The 27367-nt window shown below is 44.6% G+C and overlaps 1 protein-coding gene across 2 annotated transcripts; it reads left to right on the forward strand.

The window, feature by feature from the left end:
• Positions 1 to 974: 974 nt before the first annotated feature.
• On the forward strand, positions 975 to 7195 carry LOC128423440 (O-acyltransferase like protein-like). 2 transcript variants are annotated; one of them, XM_053408564.1, is made up of 7 exons: positions 975 to 2086; positions 2196 to 2275; positions 3443 to 3556; positions 4079 to 4208; positions 4611 to 4794; positions 5329 to 5471; positions 6484 to 7195. In XM_053408564.1, the coding sequence occupies exons 1-7, from the start codon at positions 1886 to 1888 to the stop codon at positions 6604 to 6606; spliced, it is 975 nt and encodes a 324-aa protein (XP_053264539.1). In that variant the 5' UTR covers positions 975 to 1885; the 3' UTR covers positions 6607 to 7195. The 2 variants fall into 2 exon arrangements, with proteins under 2 accessions (XP_053264539.1, XP_053264540.1); XM_053408565.1 differs by lacking the exon at positions 975 to 2086 and having other exon boundaries at positions 2112 to 2275.
• Positions 7196 to 27367: the final 20172 nt, after the last annotated feature.

A 27367-nucleotide genomic window follows, 5' to 3' on the forward strand; every position in this document is an offset into this window, starting at 1 on the left:
TTAAGTAGATTTCCAAATATCTCCTGACTGTTTATCTCTCTCTCTCTCTCTCTCTCTCTCTCTCTCTCTCTCTCTCCCTTATATGTTACCACAGATAACGAGTTGGAATGGGAAGCTAAAGTGCTTAAAAGCCCTCTTTACGTATTTTCTCTAAGTGGACCATTTTATTTAGGCGTTGACACATTTTTTCTCATCAGGTAAGTCAGATGTTAGGGGATGCGGGTGGCACTGTGGTCTAAACCACAGAGCCTCGGGCTTGCCGATCAGAAAGTCAGCAGTTCGAATCCTCACAACAGGGTGACCTCCCGTTGTTCGGTCCCTGCTCCTGCCCACCAAGCAGTTTGAATGCATGTCAAGTGCAAGTAGATAAATAGGTACTGCTCTGGCGGGAAGGTACACGCCGTTTCTGTGCGCTGCTCTGGTTTGCCAGAAGCGGCTTAGTCATGCTGGCCACATGACCCGGAAGCTGTCTGCGGACAAACGCTGGCTCTCTCGGCCTATAGAGCGAGGTGAGCGCCGCAACCCCAGAGTCGCCCGCGACTGGACCTAATGGTCAGGGGTACCTTTACCTTTAAGTCAGAAGTTATTAGAAGTTTTTCTCCCTCTGTTATATTTTTAAATAAAAATTAACCATCTAACATCTCATGGCGGTGAAGCTTGCAAAGTCTATAAAGGTGGAACATGAGACTTATTCCCTGGTAATTATTTGAAGAAGCATTGGACAACAACAGGTGTTTTATTCATGCAGGATCTGTAGGACAATAGATCCTGCTGGTAGTCCATGCTGCCTGGCTCTGCTGCTCACCTACTTGACCTCCCCTGCCCCTGGGGGAGCAGGCGCCTGGCAGCAACAGAGGACAACAAGCCCAGGGCAGACTCCATGGAGGGAGGCCAGATCTGCTACCCATCTATCCAGAGCCTGCTGCCCTGAGGCTTGCCCCTATGGGATCCCTTGCCATAGGGATCACATGGGACTGCTGGTGAGCTCAGACAGCCAGGATTGCGTGGGATCCCTGGTTGTTTGAACTGGCACCTTCACCACCAACTACTGTGCTCACACAAACTGCGCCCCCTCCTTGTCCATGTTTCATGATGTCTGAGGACATATTTTTCAACAGGATTTTGAGTCAGTTGCTTATTACATTGTGATGTCTACTGTGTTTTTTTTTCTTCATTAGGGCTATTTCGTTTTGGGCATTACATCATTATAACGCTGTGTGTTTTCCTGTATTATTGCATTTGAGATTATTTTTAATTTTGGGGGGCTTGTTTTTGTTCATCACTTTGAATACCTCTGTTTGGAAAGGAAACTGAAGGACAGGCATTTTAGAACGGGCGATTAAACCGCCGTTCTTTTTCTCCTCAGTGGCTTTTTGAGCTGCCGGTCCTTTTTGAACATGTTGAATCTCTCTGAAAAACGGATCACCTTTCGCCTCACAGTAAAGTACCTAAGGCGCCGATTTTTCCGGTAACTATTTGTGAGGGTTTGATCCATGTTTTTGCTATTTATTTTGCATTTCTGTTTTTGTGGCTTTTTTGTTTTGTTTTTGTGACTGTGTGGAACCCAGTTCAGCTACTGATTGATTGATTGTGTGACTGCAGTACATTGTTTATTGCTTTCATTTTCTGGATCAATTGTCTCTTTTTGCATTACTTTCTGTGGGAAAGTGCGCCTTGGTTTTGGAACGCTTTGGTTTTGGAATGGACTTCCGGAACGGGTTACGTTTGAGAACCAAGGTACCACTGTACTACTAATTACTCCAGTTTGCTATTGAGCTGGGCTTGCAAAGGAATGCAGGGATGAAGTTTAAGAGAAGGGAGTCTGCTTTGCAAATGCAATCAGGTTTGAATTTGTTTAACAATGTGTTGAAAACTGTGTGCCTGCATGCAACCTGATCACATCTACTCTTGTGTTTGTAGGCTTCAGCCACTCCATATATATTCCTTGTGCCTTTTAATCGGTTTCTACTCTGTCACTCCTTGGGGGACATTTTGGGAGCTCTCGAAACTCGAGGTTGATAACTGTAGAAGAACGTGGTGGGCCAACCTACTGCTGATCAACAACTTTATCACTGGGCAAGAGTCAGTAAGTCTGTACGATGGACTATTTATTGGGGCATTGTATCATAATATATATTTTAAATAATATATATTAAAAGTATGCATTTGTCTTCCCATTCCCACCCCGTTTTCAGTGTAATGGATGGACGTGGTACCTTGCAAATGATTTCCAGTTTTATTTCACAACACCTCTGCTGGTCTATATTTCCATGAGGTGAGTATTTCTTCGGCAATGAACATCCACCATGAGGTTTCCTCATAATTTATTTATTTGATTTATTTCATTTCTATACCACTTTGTATTTTCAAGAAAAACCCTCAAAGCGGTTTGCAGCATATTAAAACGTCAACAAAACAATCCAGAATCAACTATTTCTGAAGAAAGTCAAATATAAAGTATACAGTCAAAGCAACATAATTAACAGAAAACTAAAATATTATCTTAAAGATTTCAAAATAAAACATTGCAAAGGAAGTCAACTACAGAATACATATTTAACAAAAAGTTAACAAAAAAAATTCTAAGAAAAAAACACCATTGCTAGGTGAAGTCAAATATAAATAGCACATTTAAAACAGGGTGTGGGGCAAGGAAGAATGACAGTTTCCAGAAAAGCCTGCCTAGCCTTCTGCTGTTGCTGCCACCAGAGGGATCTAAGACCCCTCCACCCCACATGGGAGGCACGGATCAGAGTCCTGCTCATCTGAGCCTCTTGGGCTTGCCAATCAGAAGGTTGGTGGTTCGAATCCCCGCGATGGGGTGAGCTCCCGTTGCTCTGTCCCATCTCCTGCCAACCTAGCAGTTCGAAAGCATGCCAGTGCAAGTAGATAAATAGGTCCCGCTGCAGCAGGAAGGTAAACAGCATTTCTGTGCACTCTGGTTTCTGTCACGGTGTTCCGTTGCGCCAGAAGCTGTTTAGTCATGCTGGCCACATGACCTGGAAAGCTGTCTGTGGACAAACGCCGGCTCCCTCAGCCTAAAAGCAAGATGAGCGCCGCAACCCCATAGTCGCCTTTGAGTGGACTTAACCATCCAGGGTTCCTTTACTTTATCTTTTAGCATCTGTATCTCTGTGAATTTGTTTTAGAACATGAGAAAACTGTACCAAATGGGACCCATTTGGTCTGATGCTTTGTTTCTTCCAAGCTGAATGCCTGCCTGTGGGTAATTAGAGTGTGAATTATTTTGCTTCCCCTTGGAAAACTAGTATTACTTCAGTTATAACAGGGAAATACATGCTCTCTCAAGCAACTCTTTGAATATAACTTTTTGTTATTAAGTGTTTTATCATTTAAATGAATAATATAAAGTCCCCCCCAAAAAAGGCCCCATCTGTTGTTTATATTTCTATTTTTGCTTATATTTCTATTATTTTGGCAGGAGCAAGCAAGGAATTATAATTCTGGGGACTTTGCTGTTCCTGACGACTTTTACAGTGACAGCCCTGCTGTCATTGATCTACAGGCTTCCTGTTGCAAATCCTCGTGATATGAGGTAAGGTTCTGGAAACTTCCCCCTTCAATAATAGGTCACAATAATATGCTGGGAGAGATCCAAAGTGCAGTCAGGAATCTAATTAATCAAGAGAAAGTAACCCTCTGCATGCTATGGGGTATGTCGGAGGTTCTTGAATCTTTGGAAACAGAAGTTGGAATGGCACCCTGAGAAGAAAATTGCCCTTAATGGAGATGTCATCTGACTGACTCACTTCATCTGCCTAATGTGTTTTTCTCCCAACCGATTTTTCAAAAAGGCAAAACCTGTGAATTTTGAGAAGCAAATAAACAGGTGGTGTTATCACACTTCCTTTCAGAGCAGAAGACTTGGGTTATGCCACGTTCGTTAACAGCAGCAACATTCAGACTTGGTTCTCATATATTTTACCTCAGGAGAATGGTTCCATCGGAGTCATTTGCCAAATGTTTTTAGTTAGGAATAGTTATCAGTTAATGCTCTTTCTCTCCTTTCAAGCCTTCCGTATAATCTTTTTATAACCTGTTTCCAATATGCTTGCAGGAAAACGGCCACTGTGATGTATTTCGCAGAGTATTACTCAAAACCTTACTGCCGATACGGTCCATTTCTAGTTGGCATTCTTCTTGGGTTGTACATGAACCAGCAGCAAACCCCAGTCCTAAGGAGCAAGGTAAATGGAGGGCGTGTTTAACAAACATTTGGGAACCTATCTGCACAACAAAATGTGTATTGATTTTAAACCATTTTAACTGCGGTGGCGTCCTCCAAAGAAATTTGGGACAGGTTTGGTGAGGTTTGTGTCATATTCCAATATGACCAACAATCCTTTTCAGAATATCTGGAACTCTGCATCCCTCCTGAGAATGCATTTGTTGTTGTTTTATTTCTGATCCTTTCCCCAAGTTTAACACCCACCCACCCACCCACCCCCTTTTTTAATTTACAACAACCAGCTGGTCTGAACTGGCTAACTCTTTTGTCAAAACCCATTAGGAAGGTGGGACCAGAGTCAGGTGGAAATGTCCTAATGAACTAAGATGCAATCAAACATCTCGTTCTCGTGTTTCTGCAGGTGCAGGCTTCCATTGGATGGCTTTCTGCAATGTTTTCCATGTTTATGGTAGTTGCTTTGGCCTATACGTTACAAGACCCCCTCGACTACTCACCTGCCACAGCCATTTACCAAGCTACTCACCGGACACTGTGGGCTATCGCTGTAGGGTGGATAATTTTTGCATGCGAGGAAGGCTATGGAGGTACTCTACAGAGCAGGAATGGGGAACCTCACGCCCGGGCAGTGGGGCGAATGTGACTCTCAGAGCCTCCTCATCGGGCCTCAGGAGTGGGGATTTGAACCTTGGTCTCCCAGGTCCCGATCTGATACTCTAACCACTACACCACAACTGGGTCTTTAAAGGTTTGTTATTTGCTGTGGTCTAAACCACAGAGCCTAGGGCTTGCTGATTGGAAGGTTGGCAGTTCGAATCCCTGCGACGGGGTGAGCTCCCGTTGTTCGGTCCCTGCTCCTGCCAACCTAGCAGTTCGAAAGCACGTCAAAGTGCAAGTAGATAAATAGGTACCGCTCTGGCGGGAAGATAAACGGCGTTTCCGGGCGCTGCTCTGGTTCGCCAGAAGCGGCTTAGTCATGCTGGCCACATGACCCGGAAGCTGTCTGCAGACAAACACCGGCTCCCTCGGCCTATAGAGTGAGATGAGCACTGCAACCCCAGAGTCGTCCGCGACTGGACGTAACGGTCATGGGTACCTTTATCTTTATCTTTACCTTTTAGGTTTCATCAATTGGATGCTTTCATGGGGCTTCTGGTCAGTGGTTGCCAAAATCAGCTACGCCTGCTACTTGGTCCACCCAATGTTGATTTTGTTGTATAATGGACTTCAAGAAACGTCCATTCACTACTCGGACATGAATATGGTGAGTGATTAAGGATAGATGGATCTGTCAGTTTTGGTTCTCTTCAGGATCTCGATTTTCCAAATTTTCAATTCAGTTCCTTGCATTTCTGCAGCAATTTGAATTTTTTTGTGTTTGTGTGTGTGTGTTTAAACTTCTCTTGAAAATTTGTCAGCCTTTTAGTGCAAATTTCACATTTTTGTGTGAAGTTTTGCCAAACACACACATTCTTTCAAAGCGTTTTCTATAATGTAGTACACTTTGGTATGTTATTTTCACTAATATATACACTTTTAAGCACATTTACACTAGTATGGTTTTTTTTGGGGGGGGGGGTGAGCACATTACTTGGCTGCAGAACTGCATTATGATCAGAGAAAAAAACCAAAGCTCTGTCTCTCCCATAGCTTGCATTAGCCTGCATCCAACCTAAGGCTATGCAGTTCCTGGAGAGGCTTCATTATCACATCTTTCTCTGGCTCTGCCTGGGAGCAAAAGACGAAGAGGCAACTCCTTTTCAAAATGGAGATTTGAAATTGAATACCTTAATCACATGATCTAAGGCTCGGTTATCATATTTCAAATCCGGAAACAAAACTTGTTGACTTTTTTTGCAACCCCCTCCCCCCCAAAAATTGAAGGTTTATGAAAAATTTTACTATGAAAGTCACCAAAATAACCACACTTCTGACATGGGTTGCCATACGCCTGGGTCTCCCCATACATTTAATCAATTTTTGGAAATTCCGCCTGGACCCAATTTCCGAAGTACGAATCCTGGATATGTCTTGGAAATGCTGGACGTATGGCAGCCCTATCTAAGGTTAAACACTCAGATGAGAGCTAGCAGAGAACTCCAGTTGATTAATTATCAACCTGTTAAAGCTCAGCGAGCTTCAGTATGCTTCAGTGGCATGTCCCAATGTTAAACCCTTTCAGCAATATGTATACAGCCATTCTCCATTTCAGTGTGCAGTTGAACAATTATGCTTAACAGATCTGCCCTTATTTCCATTTGCACTTATCTTTTTAGTTCTATCTGTTCCTTGGACACTGCCTGATGACGTTCATGGTTGGGCTGGCATTGACGGTGATGGTTGAGATGCCTCTGCAAGCGTTAAGGCGGGCTGTGCAACGACAAGTGGTTCAGCTTTGAAGGAGGAAGCAGGAAAGGTGTGATGTCTTTAACCCTCCCCACCATACCCATTCCCTTCGAAGAAGAGGCCCTTCTGTTGTGCTCCAGAAGAACTGTATAGTGATGAAGATCTGAACTTTTGCACGATGAAGATCTGAACCAGGCTCTTCAGGAGTGATGTGGCTAAGAAATTTCAGAATCTGGAATTAATGGTCTGGCCAGGCCTCCCCATTAGATGGCCAATTGTGAAGCACACAGCTAACACCCCTCTTCTCTTCATTGCCGCTGTTCCATGCTTTGCAACTACTTCTACATTCCTGCTTTGTTACAGTGAACAAATGGTTTACCAACCTTAGTTAAAAGAAAAGAAATACTCTGAGCCCATGCAGTTCCGCATTTTAAATTCACTGAAATCAGTTGTTCCTAAACATTTTTGGGCCTCCGCCCCCTTGGCTCCATAAACTCACCCCCAGTGCCCCCTGCCCTATAAAATGCATTATAGTGGTACCTCGGGTTAAGTACTTAATTTGTTCCGGAGGTCCGTTCTTAACCTTAAACTGTTCTTAACCTGAAGCACCACTTTAGCTAATGGGGCCTCCTGCTGCCGCTGCACTGCAGGAGCACGATTTCTGTTCTCATCCTGAAGCAAAGTTCTTAAACCCAAGGTAATATTTCTGGGTTAGCAGAGTCTGTAACCTGAAGCGTATGTAACCCGAGGTACCAGTGTATTCACAACAGCAGTTTGCACGACCCACTAAGGAATATAATAACACAATAAAATTCAAAACAGTAACAATTAATTTTATCCAAAATCCAATTAAAAATATTTAGCTTACTGATTTCAACAAACGAACACTATCCAGTGATGCCAACTTTTCAGAGTCTGAAAGTCATTCACACCTCCAGTGACCTCCCCACCTGCTTGCGTCTTAGTGCCCTCCCCTGTATGGGAAATGCACCCGGGAGACAAAAATGTATGGAGGAGTTAGTGATCTGACACGGTTACCCTTCCTGCCTCTGTTCCTTCCCACTCCCTCGCTCTTGTTAAGTTCTTTGATGGTGTGAGAACAGTCTTTAATGTCCTGAGAACGTTGGGAGGAGGTGAAGTCCCACACACAGCTGCCTTAATCAGTTGGGGAGGATAATGCTGGGTACCTTCTTTGATGTTGGACATTGTTTTGAGAAAGTGAGGCATTGGGAGGGGGTGGCTAATGGATGATCTGCACGTAGCCAGTCTTGGAGAGCCAGTGTGGTATAGTGGTTAAGAGCGGTAGTCTCGTGATCTGGTGAACCGGGTTCGCTTCCCCGCTCCTCCACATGCAGCTGCTGGGTGAACTTGGGCTAGTCACACTTCTCTGAAGTCTCTCAGCCCCACTCACCTCACAGAGTGTTTGTTGTGGGGGAGGAAGGGAAAGGAGATTGTTAGCTGCTTTGAGACTCCTTCGGGCAGTGATAAAGCGGGATATCAAATCCAAACTCTTCTTCTTCTTCTTCTTGGAAACCACACAGGCTATCTATAAAATCAGATGGTTTGGGCAGAGCTTCTTGAAAGCTTGTGCATGTACTGATCGGCTGCAGGGCCGTGCAAACTGAGGCTACCTGGGGGAGTCACTTTGCCGCCTCTTGAGGGCTTCAAGTAGCAGATTGAAGTGCTTGCTTGATATCCTATACATTGCCTGCTGTTTTAGAATAAAATATTTAATCTTCGCACTCACTTGTGTATTTTGTATTGCTTCTGAATCTCATTTTAAAAGAGCTACCTTGCCTTTGGCAAGACATCCCCCCAGGTAATCCTAACACCCCTCAGTAGGGGATGTTTCCTCCCACTTTAGGAACCCCACAATTTAAATCACAGCACCCTCCAGGCTACAGGAATCAAACAGGAGTTTGCTCCTCTTGACCTGATGCCAATAAACACATTGCCTTGGGAATAAATGGCATTTTGTATGTAGAACCATAGAATTGTAGAGTTGTAAAGGACCCTAAGGATCATCTCAGACAACCCCCTGCAAGGCAGAAATATGCAGCTGTCTCATGGGGATCGAACTCATGTAGAAAAGGTTAATATATATTTTTAGAGTAAAAATATCAAAATGGGCATCTTGAAACCAGGTACACACTTGGCTGGTCATCCCGACTATCTATCATCTATCTATCTATATCTATCTATCATCTATCTATCTATCATCTATCATCTATCTATCTATCTATCATCTATCTATCTATCTATCTATCTATCTATCTATCTATCTATCTATCTATCTATCTATCATCTATCTATCTATCTATCTATCTATCTATCTATCTATCTATCTATCTATCTATCTATCTCTATCATCTATCTATCTATCTATCTATCATCTATCTATATCTATCTATCTATCATCTATCTATCTATCTATCTATCAATCATCTATCTATCATCTATCTATCTATCTATCTATCTATCTATCTATCATCTATCTATCTATCTATCTATCTATCTATCATCTATCTATCTATCTATCTATCTATCTATCTATCTATCATCTATCTATCTATATCTATCTATCTATCTCTATCATCTATCTATCTATCTATCTATCTATCTAATCTATCTATCATCTATCTATCTATCATCTGTCTGTCTGTCTGTCTGTCTGTCTGTCTGTCTATCTATCTGTCTGTCTGTCTGTCTGTCTATCATCTATCTATCTATCCACAAGAGGAAAGAAAGAAAGGAAGGAAGGAAGGAAGGAAGGAAGGAAGGAAGGAAGGAAGGAAGGAAGGAAGGAAGGAAGGAAGGAAGGATGCTATAGGGACTAGCACAGGCACAGGCAAACTCAGCCCTCCAGATGTTTTGGGACTACAGTTCCCATCATCCGTGACCACTGGTCCTGTGAGCTAGGGATCATGGGAGTTGTAGTCCCAAAACATCTGGAGGGCCGAGTTTGCCTATGCCTGGACTAGCATCAGCCCCAGAGGGCCCTTGTACACTCATCCTAACCCAGGTGCTGATGACGATTAGGCAACTTTGTAGAGGCTCCTAGCCATGATGGTTGTATCTTTCCCAATAGCAGTCGCTGGAAACCGCAGGAGGGGAGGGTGCTTTTGTGCCTGGGTCCTGCTTGCGGGTTTCCTGCAGGCATCTGGTTGGCCACTGTGAGAACACGTTGCTCAGTCCCTTGGCCTAATCCAGCAGTTCTTTCACAGGCCTGTTTGCTGCTGCTGCCCCCCTAATCACCTGCCACTCTCTGGGTGGTCATTTTGGGGTCTGTGCGGCCCTGGACTTTGCCCAATCTACATCAGTCCTCTTCAGTTCTCCTTTCAAAGTTCTGTCGCCCATCCTAACTGGCTTTGGAAATATATACAGCTTAGTGCATATTTCAGCTTGTTTTCTATTTAAACGTGGGTTGCTTTGGCGAAACAAATAAAACTAAAACAAGTTTCTCAACTGCATTATTAAGCATTCCCTTCTCGCCTCCCCAGAGCCAAGCATTCCTGTGAAGGTCAAACTTTGCCCTTAGGTTTTCGCATGTGGGATCAACTGGGCACAATCTTCTCCCATGTGCTTAGCCTGCATCGATTGGAGGTGTGAACAGGTCAGTGTGGACTTCAGGCAGTGAGTTGTCAAGGAGGCAGAGTCCTGATTTCCAGCTTGGTGTTATCTTTTTCTCTGGCTGGGTGGAGTTTATATTGAGCAAAACAAAAGTCACCTTTACTTACTGTTAACGGAGAAATCTGAGGGCTCCCTTGGACAAAAAAACAAGGACACCAGCCAGGAATACCAGAGCAAAACAGCAGCCAGTAGGCTTGGTCTTGATTGAAGACTGTCGCGACAGGACTCCCACCTGCCACCAGGTGGAACAAGATGGAAGCTCAGAACAAAAGAAGACCCCAACTTTTATTAGCTACTAATCCCCCAATCTACACCCCTGGAACTACATCACAACTACATGATGACTACATCATTGATACATCACAAAAAGGAGGGGTTGCGGGAGGGGTTTGTGGAGGTAACCTGGCTGGTCCCTCCTTTCTCCCTCCCCATGAGTATTTTCCAGAGCAGAAAAGGGGAGCAGAAAAGGCGAGCTGGCAGTTTCCTGCCCCCAGAGGGAAGAGCTGATCACTGTCCTTTGTTTCAGTCCGTGTTGAATCCACTCCCATATGCAAGTTCTTTGTGTCCTTCATGGTCTTCTGTCTGGGACCATCAAGGTTGGCATGCCAACTGGGTAGGGCTCCTGGGTACATGTTGGTACGCTCAAGGGATTATGGCTGTCCTGTATCAAACCATCCCCTTTTGATAGTCCTTCCTTCATGGAGCAAAATAAAAGTGGACTGGTGTATATCCAATGTACGGTTGATTTTCTATGAATTTATAACAGAAACATCGCGTATGTCGTGTATGAGTGTGTCGAGTTTGTACAAACTAAATGATGGGGGGGAGGGGCTTCCTGCAACATTACATAGGAAGATGCAACGGCTTCTATATCCCTTCTTTTGGTCAGCCAGTTATGTGGCCAGTGCTGATTCAGATACTAACCCAATGGCCTGTGCTGCACTGGGGGCAGACTTTGGTCTTTCAAATTTCAGCGGCAACCTGTGCAAGGCCAAAATTTGGCACACCCACCCTTCCCTTTTGCTCTGCTCAATTGTGTAGTTGCGATGCCCTGCAGTGCCCCCTAGGCTTAGTGCTCAGTGTGGCAGAACTGGTTGTGCTGCCCCACACTTTCTCCTCCCTAAATCTGGATAATTCCCTATGCTCTGAAAATCCAAATAGGAGAGATATGTGACTGCCTTGGGAATTTTGGAAACACCATATGGACAAGGGGGAATTAAAGGTGGCACTAGGGCAGGCTTCCTCGACCTCGGCCCTCCAGATGTTTTTGGCCTACAACTCCCATGATCCCTAGCTAGCAGTACCAGTGGTCATGGATGCTGGGAATTGTAGTCTCCAAACATCTGGAGGGCCGAGGTTGAGGAAGCCTGCACTAGGGGTTCACAATCTGCATTAAGCCAAGGTATGGACGGGCTCTTCATCTGAGCAGAACCCACAGCTGAAGCTGTTTTCTTTTATTCTTCATAACTTCCCTATAGGTAAAGGGACCCCTGACCATTAGGTCCAGTCGTGGCCGACTCTCGCCGACTCTTGCTTTATTGGCCGAGGGAGCCGGTGTACAGCTTCCAGGTCATGTGGCCAGCATGACTAAGCCACTTCTAGCGAACCAGAGCAGCGTACAGAAACGCTGTTTACCGTCACCAATGGAGGCTAAGGAAGTCAAAAAACTTAATATGGAATCTAAATGGCCAAAATATTGGGAAATTATAGAACAAGAAGGAGGAAATGTGAAATTACAGAGCTATGAGAAACTGAAGTCTAAAGTAAGAGATTGGCTTCATTATTACCAGATAAATGAAGTATTTAAACAGGACAGGAAAATTGGCTTTCAGGTGGAAAAGTCAAAGTTAGAAACAGAATTGTTAGAACCCAATACTAAGAATTTGTCTAGAATGTACAATTTGCTATTGAAATGGAATACACAGGATGAAATGGTTAAATCAGCTATGATTAAATGGGCACAGGACATTGGTCATGACATTATGTTTGATGACTGGGAACAGTTATGGACCACCGGTATAAAATTTACGGCATGTAATGCCTTAAGAGAGAACATTATGAAAATGATTTATAGGTGGTACATGACTCCAGTCAAGCTTGCAAAAATCTATCATGTGTCCAATAACAAATGCTGGAAATGTAATGAAACTGAAGGTACTTTCTATCACCTTTGGTGGACGTGCCCAAGGATTAAGGCCTTCTGGGAAACGATATATAATGAAATTAAGAAGGTGCTTAAGTGTACCTTTCATAAAAAACCAGAGGCGTTTCTCCTGGGCATAGTAGGCCAATTGGTGTCAAAGAAAGATAGGATGTTCTTTATGTATGCTACAACAGCAGCAAGAGTGTTATTAGCAAAGTATTGGAAGACACAAGAACTACCCACACTGGAAGAGTGGCAGACGAAGGTGATTGATTACATGGGACTAGCAGAGATGACGAGCAGAATCCGTGACCAAGGGAAAGAGACGGTGGAGGAAGACTGGAAGAAATTTAAACTTTATCTTAAAAACTCCTGTAAAATTATTGAGTGTTAAAATGTCATGGGTAAAGTATAGCAGATTTGCAGCGATAAATGATTGAACAAGAGGAAAGAAAAGGGTTAAAGAAAGGAATCAATAAGTAATTAAGACCAGGGGTTGCTGAAAAAATTTAAAACAGGGATGCAGAAAAGGGAGGCATGGGGAAGTCGTGGAAATTGGGTATATGAAAAAATTTATGAAATTATACATGTTTATATGTTTGTTTGTTAGTGTTTGTTGTTTGTATTGTCTTATATTACATGTTGAAAAACCAATAAAAATTTTATATATATAAAAAAAGAAACGCTGTTTACCTTCCCGCCAGAGCGGTACCTATTTATCTACTTGCACTTTGACGTGCTTTCGAACTGCTAGGTTGGCAGGAGCAGAGACCGAGCAACGGGAGCTCACCCCGTTGTGGGGATTCGAACTGCCGACATTCTGATCGGCAAGTCCTAGGCTCTGTGGTTTCACCCACAGCGCCACCCGCGTCCCTATACTTCCCTATACTTCCCTATACCCTGCACTAATATTTCTGAAAAGCTGCTGGTTGCTTTCCTAAGAGCACTTCTGTATGGTTTCCCCTATTAAACGTCTGCCCTCCACATGTCACTGAAGTGACCATTGGCCATGATGTCTGGGGAGCTGGAATCACACACACAAAAAAACAACCTCTGGAGGTCATTGCATTGGTATTTTCTGTTATTATGTACATATAGATTAAATATTCTGGAGAATAAAGTTCTTTTCTTAGCTGGAAACAAAACGCCCAGCTCTGATTTAAAAGGCAGAATAATTTGGCTTCGCTAAATGTTCTGCTCAGTTCATGCTCCCCCCAAAAACATGGTTGCTCATCTTTGCAAATGTCACCTGGATGGAGGAATGCAAATGAGCTGCGCAGACAGAATCCAGTTTCATCCAGCGGCGAAGCAACTTCCCTTTGCTTTGGGTGGGCTTTCATAACAACTAATTGCATGTCCAAATGTACATAAGGTGAGCAGTGAGCTGAATTGCCCTTGCCCCATTATGGCTGGAAGCACAGTCCTCTCCATGGGGTTGGGCTACCTGCACACACCACTCAACCCTCCATCGAAGTGGAAGTTTCTTTGGGGAGGGGCCGTAGCTTAGTGGAAGAGCATGCATTTTCCCTGCAGAAGGTCCCTGGCTTGATCCCCAGCGTCTCCAGGTAAGGTTGTCCCCAGTCTGCAGTTCTCAGTCATATATAATGAAATGAAAAGGATGTTTAAAATAATGTTTGCAAAAACAAACAAACCCAGAAGCTTTTCTTTTGGGAATTATAGGGACAAAACTACCTAAATTTAGACACTTATTCATGTATAGTACTACAGTGGCAAGAATGTTACTTGCCCCAAAATAGAAAAAAGCAGAAGTCCCAGGAAAGGCAGCCCTTTTTAGGGAAGTTTTTGATGTTTGATGTTTTATCGTATTTTTAATATTTTATTGGAAACCTCCCAGAGTGGCTGGGGAAACCCAGCCGGATGGGCAGGGTATAAATATATTATTATTATTATTATTATTATTATTATTATTATTATTATTATTATTATTATTTAGAAGAATAATGGATACAAAAACTTATGGAATATGCAGAAATGGCAAGACTTACAGGAAGAATAAGAAATCAAGATTACAAACTTTTCATAAAAGAATGGAAATGGTTTATTGAATATTTACAAATGAATTGTAAACAGATAAGAACATTGGCAGGATTATTGTAATAGCCTGCAGTTTCATAAGAGCATATATGAATAAATGAACAAGTTAAGCTAATTTGGATATGCAGAAGATATTGAAAATAAATTTAAGGAACTGCAGAAAGAGGGGGAAGGAAGTCAAGTTTTGAAATGTCAAAATGATTGTAAAATCAGTGAAATGTATAAACCTGAAAAGTATAAATAATAATAATAATAAAGTCCCCAGTTGGCTGCCAGTCAAAGTGCATGAGGGGTAGGCATTGTGGTACCCAGCGAGCATGGCCAATGGTCAGGGATTATGGGAACTGAGAGTCCAACAACAGCTGAAAGGCACCACATTGGCAATCCCTGACATAAGTAGAACTGAACTAGATGTGTCAATAGTTTGACTTCTGTTCAAGCTTCTGTTCCTAGTTTGGACAGGGGTCAGAATGTTGATATGTTGACCCCAAGTCTGTGCATGCAAAGTAGATGCTTTACCACTGACCAACAACACTTCTCTGATCTGCTACCATCCTGCACACAATGTTACATATGCTCCTTTATACGCACATTGTAAGGCAGTGATCATAAGGTACGCAATCTTTGTATTGGTGGGGCTGTCGACTAAGGAGTTTGAAATTAGTCCCAACATCCAGCAATGTGTTCTCCACTATATTTCTTCCCTCTGTTCGCAGAATCCATGGCACTCTCTTTAATTCTTTGGCGTGTGACTCAGCACCTGGAAACGGCAACTTTTAATTAAGGCTCAAGAGATTCGTTTGACATGGGTGGAGATCAGATCAGCTCTCCATCTAACATTGATGAGAATAACCTGTGTAAACGTTCCCTCCGGATCAAGGAATGGATGCTTCTGGGTAGATGTGCAGGTCTAGTTTCAAGAGCCAAAGGGCAGAGGGATGGAATTCCTCCTGGGATCCGATTCTCATTTGCAGTGCAATTCTAGAAGCAGCTAATGTTGCCTCACTACCTGGATGGATAACTTATTGCTGTCTGATTACTTCGTCTATGAATTACAACAAAACGAAGGTGGTGGCAGGAGCAAGGCAGCAATAAATCACACATAGTAAGTGAAGTTAACTCTTTATTAGAAAAACAGGATCTGCATAGGGATGCCAGGCCTTAATAAGCACAGCAATTCATATTCAGTAGGTTTTGCCCCTATGAGGCAGTTGCAGAGACATTGGAAGTTCCCTGCCTTCCACAGCTGCCTAAGTCCTCTCCTCTCCAGGGTTACCCCCAAGCAATCTGAGACTGCACCAGCATGCCTGTCTTTGCTCCTCCCACTTCATGCCTCTACTGTTCCTGGGAGATGAGGGGGAAAGGGTCACAGCAGGAAGGAGAGACACCTGTGCCTCTTCACCAGCCTGACTCCTCTCTGCCTCTTGGCCTTTCTCGTCCCCCTCTCCTGCTTCAGCTTCTGCCTCTGGACTTCTCTCTGCCACAGACTTCCCCCCTCTCACAGCCCTGTTACCTCTTCAGCTTTTGACACCACCTCCTCCCAGTCTTCTCCCTCTGACCACTCATCATAGTCCCACCACCAATTCCCAGGCTCTGAACCTTCTTTCATTGTGGATTCTCCAGCTGGTTCTTCCCATCATTCCTCTGGGTCCAACCAGTCCATGACAGATGGTTAAATAGGGCACTTTCAGTTGTTGTTGTTGTTGTTGTTTGAGATGGACTAGACCAAGACCGAGAGCTGGACCATAAAGAAGGCTAAAGAAAGTAGAACTGATGCTTTTGAATTATGGTGCTGGAGGAGACTCTTGAGAGTCCCATGGACTGCAAGAAGATCAAACCTATCCATTCTGAAGGAAATCAGCCCTGAGTGCTCACTGGAAGGACTGATTCTGAAGCTGAGGCTCCAATACTTTGGCCACCTCATGTGAAGAGAAGACTCCCTGGAAAAGACCCTGATGTTGGGAAGGATGGAGGGCACAAGGAGAAGGGGACGACAGAGGACAAGATGGTTGGACAGTGTTCTCGAAGCTACCAGCATGAGTTTGACCAAACAACGGGAGGCAGTAGAAGACAGGAGTGCCTGGCATGCTCTGGTCCATGGGGTCACGAAGAGTCAGACACGACTAAATGACTAAACAACAACAGCAACAGACCAAGACCCTGTTAATTCACCCTTGGACACTTGGTCTTTGATTTTAGTATGTTTCAGTAAGGTTTAAAGTCTTAGTCTTTAATATGTTAAATACTGAACTGTTTTAATGCAGTATATTTTTAAGAAAAATTGATCTGTTTCTATTATTTTTCAAAACAGGTCAAGTCACCCTGCTTTGTTTCTTTGTAAGCAAATCAATTTGTGCCTTTGGCATGCATAAACTAGCGCATAAGCACGTTTAAGTGTTGCTCCTTTAACAATGTAGAGCTCTGGGCTACTTATGATGTAATTGGGCCAGCACTGTTCCGTTAAGGGGGCAATGCACCAAAATCAGGTAAGGACAGCAAAATTACAATATCCGGTGTTGCTCCTACTTCACAACAGGGGCTCATTTTCAATTTGCAGATAAAAGAGCTGCAGATGTCTAAGCAACAATGGCGTAATGATTTGTGGGGCGGAAGAGCTCAACGAGAGTGGGTCATGAGACATAGCCTGTATGGATGCAAACTGCTACTTTAGTGCAAAAGGAAACCGAGGTTGCAATCCTATGCACACTCACCTGGGGAAAAGCCCCAAGAAACTCAATGCATAGGGTTACACTGTTAAATGCTTGGAAAAGGATTGCAACAGCATCAAATCTAGGGATGGAGGAGAAAATGTATTTGCATTTATGGACAAAACCTATCTATTGTGCACTTTCTGAGACAATTATGTCACAGGCTTTGAGATGAAAAGGCTTGAGATGGGTAAGCTTATTTAAGCATCGTGTATCCATGCCAGTCAGAAGATAACTGATTTGCCTAGAATTAGCTTTATGTAAAATCCATATAAGCAGTGATTAGATCAGGGGTTGGCAAACTAAGGCCCACGGGCCGGATCAGGCCCAATTGCCTACAGGATCCGGCCCGCGGACTTTCCGTGGATCGGCATGGGGATTCTGTTCATTTGGGCTGTGCTATTTCCCCCCCCCTGCGCCATTCCATTTTTACCCCCTCCCTCACACACACACACAACAGCGGCGCCTCCTCCCTCCCTCCTCCTGGCTTCTCCCCGCCCTGCCTAGAGGAGGAAGGGGGCTGGGCTGAGCTGGCTGAGTGCCATTTTAAGCAGCCCCTCTCCAGAGCCAGCCCTTTTGCGCCACTCATTTTCCTGCCGCCGCTGCCCTGGTGTTCCTGTGAGCAGAGTGAATGAGCTCCCTCTGCCAACCCATGAGAAGCAGCAGTGGCGGTGGTGGCAGCAGCCCCTGGGAAGATAAGCACAGTGGTTGGGGCTGGGGCTGGGGGGGTGGGAGGAGGACTACTTGCCCCCCTCGCCTGTGCTGCTTCTCCAGCCCGCCACAAGGTCTGAGGGACAGTGGACCGGCCTGCGGCTCAATTTTTTTGCGAAGCCCTGGGTTAGATGGTCATCTGTTATGTATGATCTAGTTGAGATTTCTGAATTTCAAGGGGTTGGACTAGATGACTAGCAGGGTCCCTTCCAACTCTACCATTCTATTATTCAAGCTGTGTCCGAGCTATGGAAGCTGACTGATGTTTAAACTCCTCCTTGAAAGGAACAGACTTTTGAGAACAGTGAGAGGCTGAAGAAGAGAGAAAGGGGGACATCAGAGCCGAATCTTTCCCCCCCAATCTCTTTAAATATGGTTTGAGACAATGAACGTATACTCCAAAGGCGAGACAGCCAAATGAGAAAATGGAATATTTGAAGGCAGGAACCAAAGGTTATATTTAAAAGAAAAGGAAACTCCCATAAGGTCATGAAAAGGCCAATTTTTAAATTTTTTTTGGTACCAGCTTACTTTGTGACGTAAGCACTTGCCCAACTTTTCCATGTTGTTAAAGGTACAGAGTTTGCTCGCTTTCCCCATGTTGACAGGAAAGCTAATGAGACTACTTGTGGAGTAAGGTATTAATTAATCCTGATCCATTTACTGAGCATTTACTCATGCATACCTTAGCCTATCATGGGTCCCAAAATATGCTAGTTAAACAACAAAAACAAACCACCGGTGTTCGCTATGTGTCCTGGGATTTTGGAGTGCCAGTCGTATTTAGTTTAAAAAATAATTTCCTACAATTTTCTGACCTTTTCATTCTGTTAATATTACTTCCCCTCTGAGCACCAAGAGTACACACTTAGATGCCAGACCAATAATGGGGCACTTAAAAAGCTACTTTGTTTAAAACCATTCACAAATATTGGGATATGCTCGGAGTGGATTTCGCTCTATTTGCATTTCAGATTACTATTAAAAGGTTATCTGTCTTAAGCTCCCACAAGGAAAGTAGAAGGGATGAGAGGAGCAGAATATGGTTGCAAATGTCTTGTACTTTGAATACCAGTCCACCTGCTTCAGAGACACACCATATGCAGGCTGTAGTGAAAGCAAATAGAAGGTGAAATGTCTGGTCTCTCCACCCCCGCCCCACCTCCCACCCCACAACTGTTAATTTCTTCCTCTTCTACTTAGGAACTAAGGAATCTGTCCTATACTGAGACAGACTGGTTCATCCAGCTGTATAAATGGCTTGTTGTTGTTTAGCCGTTTAGTCGTGTCTGACTCTTCATGACCCCATGGACCAGAGCACGCCAGGCACTCCTGTCTTCCACTGCCTCCCGCAGTTTGGTCAGGCTCATGTTTGTAGCTTCGAGAACACTGTCCAACCATCTCGTCCTCTGTCGTCCCCTTCTCCTTGTGCCCTCCATCTTTCCCAACATCAGGGTCTTTTCCAGGAAGTCTTCTCTTCTCATGAGGTGGCCCAAGTATTGGAGCCTCAACTTCACGATCTGTCCTTCCAGTGAGCACTCAGGGCTGATTTCCTTCAGAATGGATACGTTTGATCTTCTTGCAGTCCATGGGACTCTCAAGAGTCTCCTCCAGCACCATAATTCAAAAGCATCCATTCTTCGGCGAGCAGCCTTCTTGATGGTCCAGCTCTCACTTCCATAAAACCATGGCTTTAACTATACGGACCTTGGTAAATGGCTTAGGAACCGCAGTACCTCAAGGACCATTTCTCCCCATATAAACCAACCTGGACTCTGTGATCATCCTCTGGGGCCCTTCTTCATGTGCCTCCTTCACAAGAGGCCCAGAGGGTGGCAACATGAGAATGGACCTTTTCTGCAGTTGTTCCCCATTTGTTCCCCATGGAGCTTCACCTGGTGCCTGCATTGTACATCTTTAGGCACCAGGCAAAAAACGTTCTTCTTTGACCAGGCCTCTGATCCCAGAGGCAGTACACAGCCATCATGATTAGTAGCCATTATTGCTGTTGTAGTTATTTAGGCAATCTTTCAGAGCATAGCCCTCAGAAGGCAGCTTACATCACCATGAAAATAAAATAACAATAGGAAAAATCAACATTACAAATATGAAATGTTCAGGTGTTGTTGGACTACATATCCAATCATCCTTAACCATTGGCTGTGCTGGCTCAGGCTGCTGGAAGCTGATGTCCAACAACACTGGGAGAATATCAGGTTGGAGAAGATTGGCATAGATCGTGGATCGCCTTATAGAGCAGTAGAAAATCAATTCTATTGAATCTGGAGTTATGATTTCCATGGACTTTGTAGTTATTCAGCAAATTACATTCAAAACTGCATTATAAAGGTAAAGCTAAACTGCATTATAACTTCTTGCCTGCTGGCGTGAGGAATAACAAGCTAAACCAAAGTTTTGCATTGTAAGAGTGAGCAATGTTAGGACCCAGACAGACTATGGTTAATCTTAACTATGGTTTATTCAAACAAGTCAATTTCAAGTGATAGTTTATGAAGCTGGCTCCCCCACCACCACCACCGGCAGCAGCCACAGCTAGGATTAACCATAACTTAGGTTTTGGACAACATGCTAAACTGTGGTTAATCTGAAATTGGAGTGAAAGCATCCAGTCTCTTTCTTACAGTCACAGCGGATAAGGAATGGGGAAGGTGAACATTCTCAGGCAAGAGGGCATGGAGTAAGGAGGTGAGTTGGTGCTGATCTGGAACAAGGCATGTTCAGGATCCTAATTAGTGCTCTCCCAGAGATTCTTGATATGAGTTCAGGACCATGGCTAGCAACCTTGCCAGTAGGAGGCAAGTCATTGAAATTGAATTGAAATACTTTATTGTCCCTTGTACAACTTGTATACAGTGAGATTACACGAGCACCCCCCACTCAGCTCTCTTAGTCTTAATTCCCCTCGTCTACTGACACACACACACCAAACCCTGTTGCCCTGTTGTTATCTTTTCATTCAGCAGCCTAACAGCCCACGGATAGAAGCTGTTCTTTACCCTGTTGGTGCGACTAATCATGCTTCTATACCTTCTGCCCGAGGGCAGGAGATCAAGAAAGTGCCGGCCAGGGTGTGAATCATCCCTGATAATTTTCCTCACTCTCCTGAGGCATGTTCTTCTGCGATGTCATTCAGCGGATTCACGGGACAGCCCATAATATCTTGTGCTGTATTCAGCACCCTCAGTAGGCACTTCCTATCAGTTGATGTCAAACCAGCGTACCACACCATGCTGCAGCATGAAATGACACTTTCTATTGTGGACCGGTAGAAGGAGATCATCAAATGTTGGTTGACATCGTTATCACAGCCTGGGACAACTTGTGGCTTGACCAGGGAAGTCCTTCTGGAAACTCCCTCTTTCTCAAATGCTGCAGCAGGCTCTCTTACAGAGCCCACATCATGTCTGCAGTCTCTTGCCCCTTCTTGGAGTTGAAGGTTGGAACAGTGATGACCTGGTTGGTGAACTCCTCCCAGGACCTTCCCATCCTTAGAGGGACATCACTTTGCATCTGAGGAGAGTGGCATTTCCCCAGGTTTTAGCAGATGGGATGAAGGGTCCTTCTCAGAGTTTTTGCTGCTGGAGAACAGAGTCTCTGAAGTCCATGATGCTGGGGAAGCTACATTTGTTCTTCTAACACTAAACCGTGGCTTATTGTTCCATCCAAATGCAGCCTCATGTCTGCCACCTTAGGTAACCAGGTCTAAAACCACCAGACAGCCCAAGCGTGGAGAATGACCTGGTTTCTTTTGCTTCCTTTAGGATATGTTTGCTGTACACTTAGAGGAGGAAAATAAATGATTTCCAGTCGTAAATCACTAGCTGGACTAAATTGAACTTGGTAGTCATAAATGTGTGCCCGTAATGCAATTCTGTGGAAGCTTTCGCCGCATTTGCTAATGTTATAACTCCTGGGCTGCCTCTTTTGTATTCGCTGATTCCAATATTGTTAGACTTATAAAGATGCACTTAACATATTAAGCAGAGTTCTGCTTGAAGCTCTGCGGTATAACTTGTAAGCCTGGCATGGCCATATTAGTAATTGGGGTCAATGGGGGAACGTATTTTCTGCTCCAAGTTACTGCCACTTTCTCCCACGTTAAAAATGCAGAGCAGCTCCCAAAGGAGGCAAATCATCCATAATTGAAGGACATTCTGTCTCAGGCTGTGTGAGCTGCTCACTCTGTTTATGCACCATTTCTGCTTTGAGGAATGAATGTTATCCTTCTTTGTATGCACATAAAGAGCCAAGGGATTTACAAGGGGGCATCTGTCATGCCCACAAGAACCCACGCCTTTTCCAAGATCCTTGCAAACTCCTGAAACCAGAATCCTGCACTCAGGGCTGGCCCTACAACTAAGAAGGCTGAATCAGCTGTCATTGGCAACAGATGGCAATAACAAGAGAGTGATCCCTGCTGTACAAGTTCCGCAGCCTGCCCCATGCCCTTGGGTGAAGAGCTGTGTCCTGTTGCCAGTGCTGAAGTAAGATTCACTGCCAGCCCCCTTAGCTTTTGCACATGGACTGCTAGAGGCACCACCTTTGCCGCAGGTAGCAAAATGCCTTGGGCTGGCCCAACCCACACCCCCAACATGGCTGGAGTGGATTGTAGAATCCGGCACTGTGTTAGGCCCTGCCAAGCATGCCTCAAGGTGGCAATGATGTAGCAGCACAGCTGTTTCCAGAGTAGTACCTGCAGGAAAGCCATCAGGTCCTCCTGGGTCTGCTCCAGAAATGTTTCTGCCATGATTCTGAAGTTCTGGCACAGATTTTGGTTGGAAGAGCATTCTGGAACACACCTACTGATTGGTTCACCCTCATTTGTTCAGTTTCCCTGATCAGGGATGGGGAACATGTAGCCATCCAGAATGCGTTGGACACTTCTCAGCTTCTGATTTGCTTTTCAACCTGAACTCCTGCTCTGTCCTATAGTCTTGACTTGCTTCATGGGTTCTTCTTCCTGTTATTTCAGTCTGCTTCCACCTTTTAACTCAGACTGCTGCCCACCCCCCTGATGCAATTCACAGGAAGCTGGAACATAGGACATAAGAAGAAGAAGAAGAGTTTGGATTTGATATCCCGCTTTATCACTACCCGAAGTAGTCTCAAAGCGGCTAACATTCTCCTTTCCCTTCCTCCCCCACAACAAACACTCTGTGAGGTGAGTGGGGCTGAGAGACTTCAGAGAAGTGTGACTAGCCCAAGGTCACCCAGCAGCTGCATGTGGAGGAGCGGAGAAGCAAACCCGGTTCCCCAGATTACGAGTCCACCGCTCTTAACCACTACACCACACTGGCTCTCTCATAAGTCCTGAGTCAGGCCTTTTGGCCCTTCTGGCTCAGTACTGTCTGCACTGACTGGCAGCAGCTGTCCAGGACATTCAGAGGACATTCCCGGTCCTACCTGCAAATGCCAGAGCTTGGACCTTCAACATGCAAAGCACATTTTTTACCCACTGAGCTGCAGTCCCTCCCCCAGCCAGGCCTTAGGACATGGCCAAACCAAGGCCATGTCCTCTCCCCCAGCCCTTGTTTGGTGACAGCTCAGTGGTTGAGCATCTGCTTTGCATGCAGAAGGTCCCAGAGTCAATCCCCAGCATCTCCAGGTAGGACTTGGCATGTCTTTGTTGTTCATCTCTTTCTCACTCGAAAGATGCCATCCCTGTTCTGAACCAGCAATGTGGATGGATTCTTATCCTAACTAGCCTTAGGGGTGCAAAGTCATCAGAGCAATAAGACAAAGGTTAGGCCTGATGGAAAGGTAAGGAGAGGGGAAATGCAGCAAAGGTAGAGGAGGAGGATAGGGAGGAAGGATGTAGAACAGGCTTCCTCAACCTCGGCCCTCCAGATGTTTTTGACCTACAACTCCCATGATCCCTTGCTAGCAGGACCAGTGGTCAGGGATGATGGGAATTGTAGTCTCAAAACATCTGGAGGGCCGAGGTTGAGGAAGCCGGATGTAGAAAGTCATGGTCCTCTGCAGTCTGTTGGGGGAAGAGCACTGGGCATCAGCAACAGGCCATGGGCCATCACAGGGTTCTCATCTGTGTCAATGGTGTTTTGCCTGACGAGGACAGACCTGTGGCTTCACCTCCTTTATTCAAAGAAAATCTGGGGTACTATTATTATTTCTCTTATTCGCAACTTCGCCAGCCACACAGCAGGCTGCGTGGTTCTCCAGCTGTCACGTGCTGAAACTCCGTCAGCCTCCTGGCTTCTTATCGATGCCTCGTTAATCCCCCACATTAAATATCCAGAAGCGTAAGTGATGCATTCAGTGTGTACAATGAGAGCAACTGATAATTGTGGGTTTTAAAAACATTTGACTTGGTTGTATGTAAAATTGAGGATTAAAATTTGGCGAAATGTGAAGGGTGGGTGATGCTGGGAGAGTGGCAGCGTTAGAGAGGGAGGAATGTATATTATATATTTATACAAAAAATATTCTAGGGGTTTTATTTTCACCCTCTGCATGCTGCACCAGCGAGGCTGAGTTGTTGATTACTGGGGCCAGATGTCAGACAGCAAGGTTCAAGGCCATGTTAGGGAGGAATGTGTGTACGGTATTTTGTCTGGGAGGAAGCAAGATCTGTTTTTCTCAGGCAAAGGGTTACTCAAGAGGTATCAGAAGGAAATGTTTGAAAATTGTTGAACGACTATTATCGATAGATAGGAGAGGATTTGCTCTACTCGATTATTTTGAGGACAGGTTATAACAATGTATAAAAGCAATAGCAAAAATTGGTAAATGAACAGGTGGCACATAGGGAGAAGGGATGAATGTATTTTGAAATGCTAGTTGGAAAAGTTATTTTATTGGGGGCAGCAAAGGAGGGAGGAAAATAGAGGGGACATCTGGGGTGGGTGGGAAGTCAACTTTTAAATTTGTATTGAATTTATATTAATTTGGTGACAACTTGTTAAAAGTTATGGAATATCAATAAAAATAATTGGGGGAAAAATGAATTGGGCAGACACAGAGTGAAGCCAGCAGTTTTTGTTATACATGTAGAGTTTAAAGCTTGTACACTCTGACCCATGAGTTTCTCAGGCTTCCCCATTTGGCCCACTAGGATATTTTGGCCGTACCATGCCAACATGATGTCGTATATGATGTCAAGTCTGGGGCAGGATCAAAACATGGCAGGTTAAAAACGAAGTCTGCAGGCACTGCCAATCATGTATATACTGCTGAGAAAAACAAAAGTTAAAGGCAAAAGAATTAAGAACGAGCATCAGTGGACCATGGTGGGGGAATATTGGATCATCAGTACATTGTCACTAGATGTCATAGTGGCATTAGATGATTGACAGGTGGCAGCACCACCCACCTGTCAAAATTCGCCTTTGAGAAACAACTTCTCTGCACCGCTGGTATTCCACCCTGGTTTGGTGGCTTGGAGTCATGGGTAAGGGCCTTCTCTCGATTTTACATTGTTGTTGCTGCTGCTATTGCTAGTAATAATATTTCTAGCAGGCCTACAACAGTTCAAGCAGCCTGCTTGGGTCTCTGTTTGCTGCTTCTGTAAGCTTTACCACTAAAGATCCAAGCTCTGCAGATGCCCCTGCCCCTTTGATCAAAACCTATTCGAAACTGAACAGCTTTGGGGGTTGCAGATCGCTTAAATCTGTCTCTGGTCCTACAAATATCGGCTCCATTCACAGCTTCTGCCATACCCACTTCTCTGAAGTGCTTCCAGTTTCAAATGAATCCATGGTTTGAACTTTTCTCATGGTGCTCTGTGATGGCCGTGACTTCTGACACCATGTGCTGTCTTCAGCTGTGCATGTAGAAACCGAGTTAGTGGTTTAAAAAGCTTTATTTCAGGCAAGGCCTGGGCATAGATCAGTCACCAAGTTCTCCAGGCAGGTGACACCTCTGAGTCAGCTCTCCTGGAGCAGTTCCTCTTAAAGGGGGCAGGCATTTAGTTGATGATACATACATTATTATTGTTGTTGTTGTTGTTTAGTCGTTTAGTCGTGTCCGACTCTTCGTGACCCCATGGACCAGAGCACGCCAGGCACTCCTGTCTTCGACTGCCTCCCGCAGTTTGGTCAAACTCATGCTGGTAGCTTCAAGAAGACTGTCCAACCATCTCGTCCTCTGTCGTCCCCTTCTCCTTGTGCCCTCCATCTTTCCCAATGTCAGGGTCTTTTCCAGGGAGTCTTCCCTTCTCATGAGGTGGCCAAAGTATTGGAGCCTCAGCTTCAGGATCTGTCCTTCCAGTGAGCACTCAGGGCTGATTTCCTTAAGTATAGAATCATAGAATCATAGAATCATAGAATCATAGAATCATAGAGTTGGAAGAGACCACAAGGGCCATCGAGTCCAACCCCCTGCCAAGCAGGAAACACCATCAGAGCACTCCTGACATATGGTTGTCAAGCCTCTGCTTAAAGACCTCCAAAGAAGGAGACTCCACCACACTCCTTGGCAGCAAATTCCACTGTCGAACAGCTCTTACTGTCAGGAAGTTCTTCCTAATGTTTAGGTGGAATCTTCTTTCTTGTAGTTTGTATCCATTGCTCCGTGTCCGCTTCTCTGGAGCAGCAGAAAACAACCTTTCTCCCTCCTCTATGTGACATCCTTTTATATATTTGAACATGGCTATCATATCACCCCTTAACCTCCTCTTCTCCAGGCTAAACATGCCCAGCTCCCTTAGCCGTTACTCATAAGGCATCGTTTCCAGGCCTTTGACCATTTTGGTTGCCCTCCTCTGGACACGTTCCAGTTTGTCAATGTCCTTCTTGAACTGTGGTGCCCAGAACTGGACACAGTACTCCAGGTGAGGTCTGACCAGAGCAGAATACAGTGGCACTATTACTTCCCTTGATCTAGATGCTATACTCCTATTGATGCAGCCCAGAATTGCATTGGCTTTTTTAGCTGCTGCGTCACACTGTTGGCTCATGTCAAGTTTGTGGTCAACCAAGACTCCTAGATCCTTTTCACATGTAGTGCTCTCAAGCCAGGTGTCACCCATCTTGTATTTGTGCCTCTCATTTTTTTTGCCCAAGTGCAATACTTTACATTTCTCCCTGTTAAAATTCATCTTGTTTGTTTTGGCCCAGTTCTCTAATCTGTCAAGGTCGTTTTGAAGTGTGTTCCTGTCCTCTGGGGTGTTAGCCACCCCTCCCAGTTTGGTGTCATCTGCAAATTTGATCAGGATGCCCTTGAGTCCATCATCCAAGTCGTTGATAAAGATGTTGAATAAGACCGGGCCCAAGACAGAACCCTGTGGCACCCCACTAGTCACTCTTCTCCAGGATGAAGAGGAACCATTGATGAGCACCCTTTGGGTTCGGTCAGTCAGCCAGTTACAAATCCACTGAGTGGTAGCATAGTCAAGACCGCATTTTACCAGCTTCTTTACAAGAATATCATGGGGCACCTTGTCAAATGCCTTGCTGAAATCAAGGTAGGCTACATCCACTGCGTTCCCTTCATCTACCAGGCTTGTAATTCTGTCAAAAAACGAGATCAGGTTAGTCTGAAATGACTTATTTTTCAGAAATCCATGCTGACTATTGGTGATCACAGCAT

Source organism: Podarcis raffonei, chromosome 11 (assembly GCF_027172205.1).
Source record: "Podarcis raffonei isolate rPodRaf1 chromosome 11, rPodRaf1.pri, whole genome shotgun sequence".
Classification (NCBI taxonomy): domain Eukaryota; kingdom Metazoa; phylum Chordata; class Lepidosauria; order Squamata; family Lacertidae; genus Podarcis; species Podarcis raffonei.

Coding starts and splice junctions, on each gene's coding strand:
- LOC128423440 (XM_053408564.1), top strand. CDS start 1,886: ATGCAACCTGATCACATCTACTCTTGTGTTTGTAGGCTTCAGCCACTC. Junction 4,795..5,328: donor ATGCGAGGAAGGCTATGGAG/GTACTCTACAGA, acceptor TTTACCTTTTAG/GTTTCATCAATTGGATGCTT. Junction 5,472..6,483: donor ACTACTCGGACATGAATATG/GTGAGTGATTAA, acceptor TTATCTTTTTAG/TTCTATCTGTTCCTTGGACA.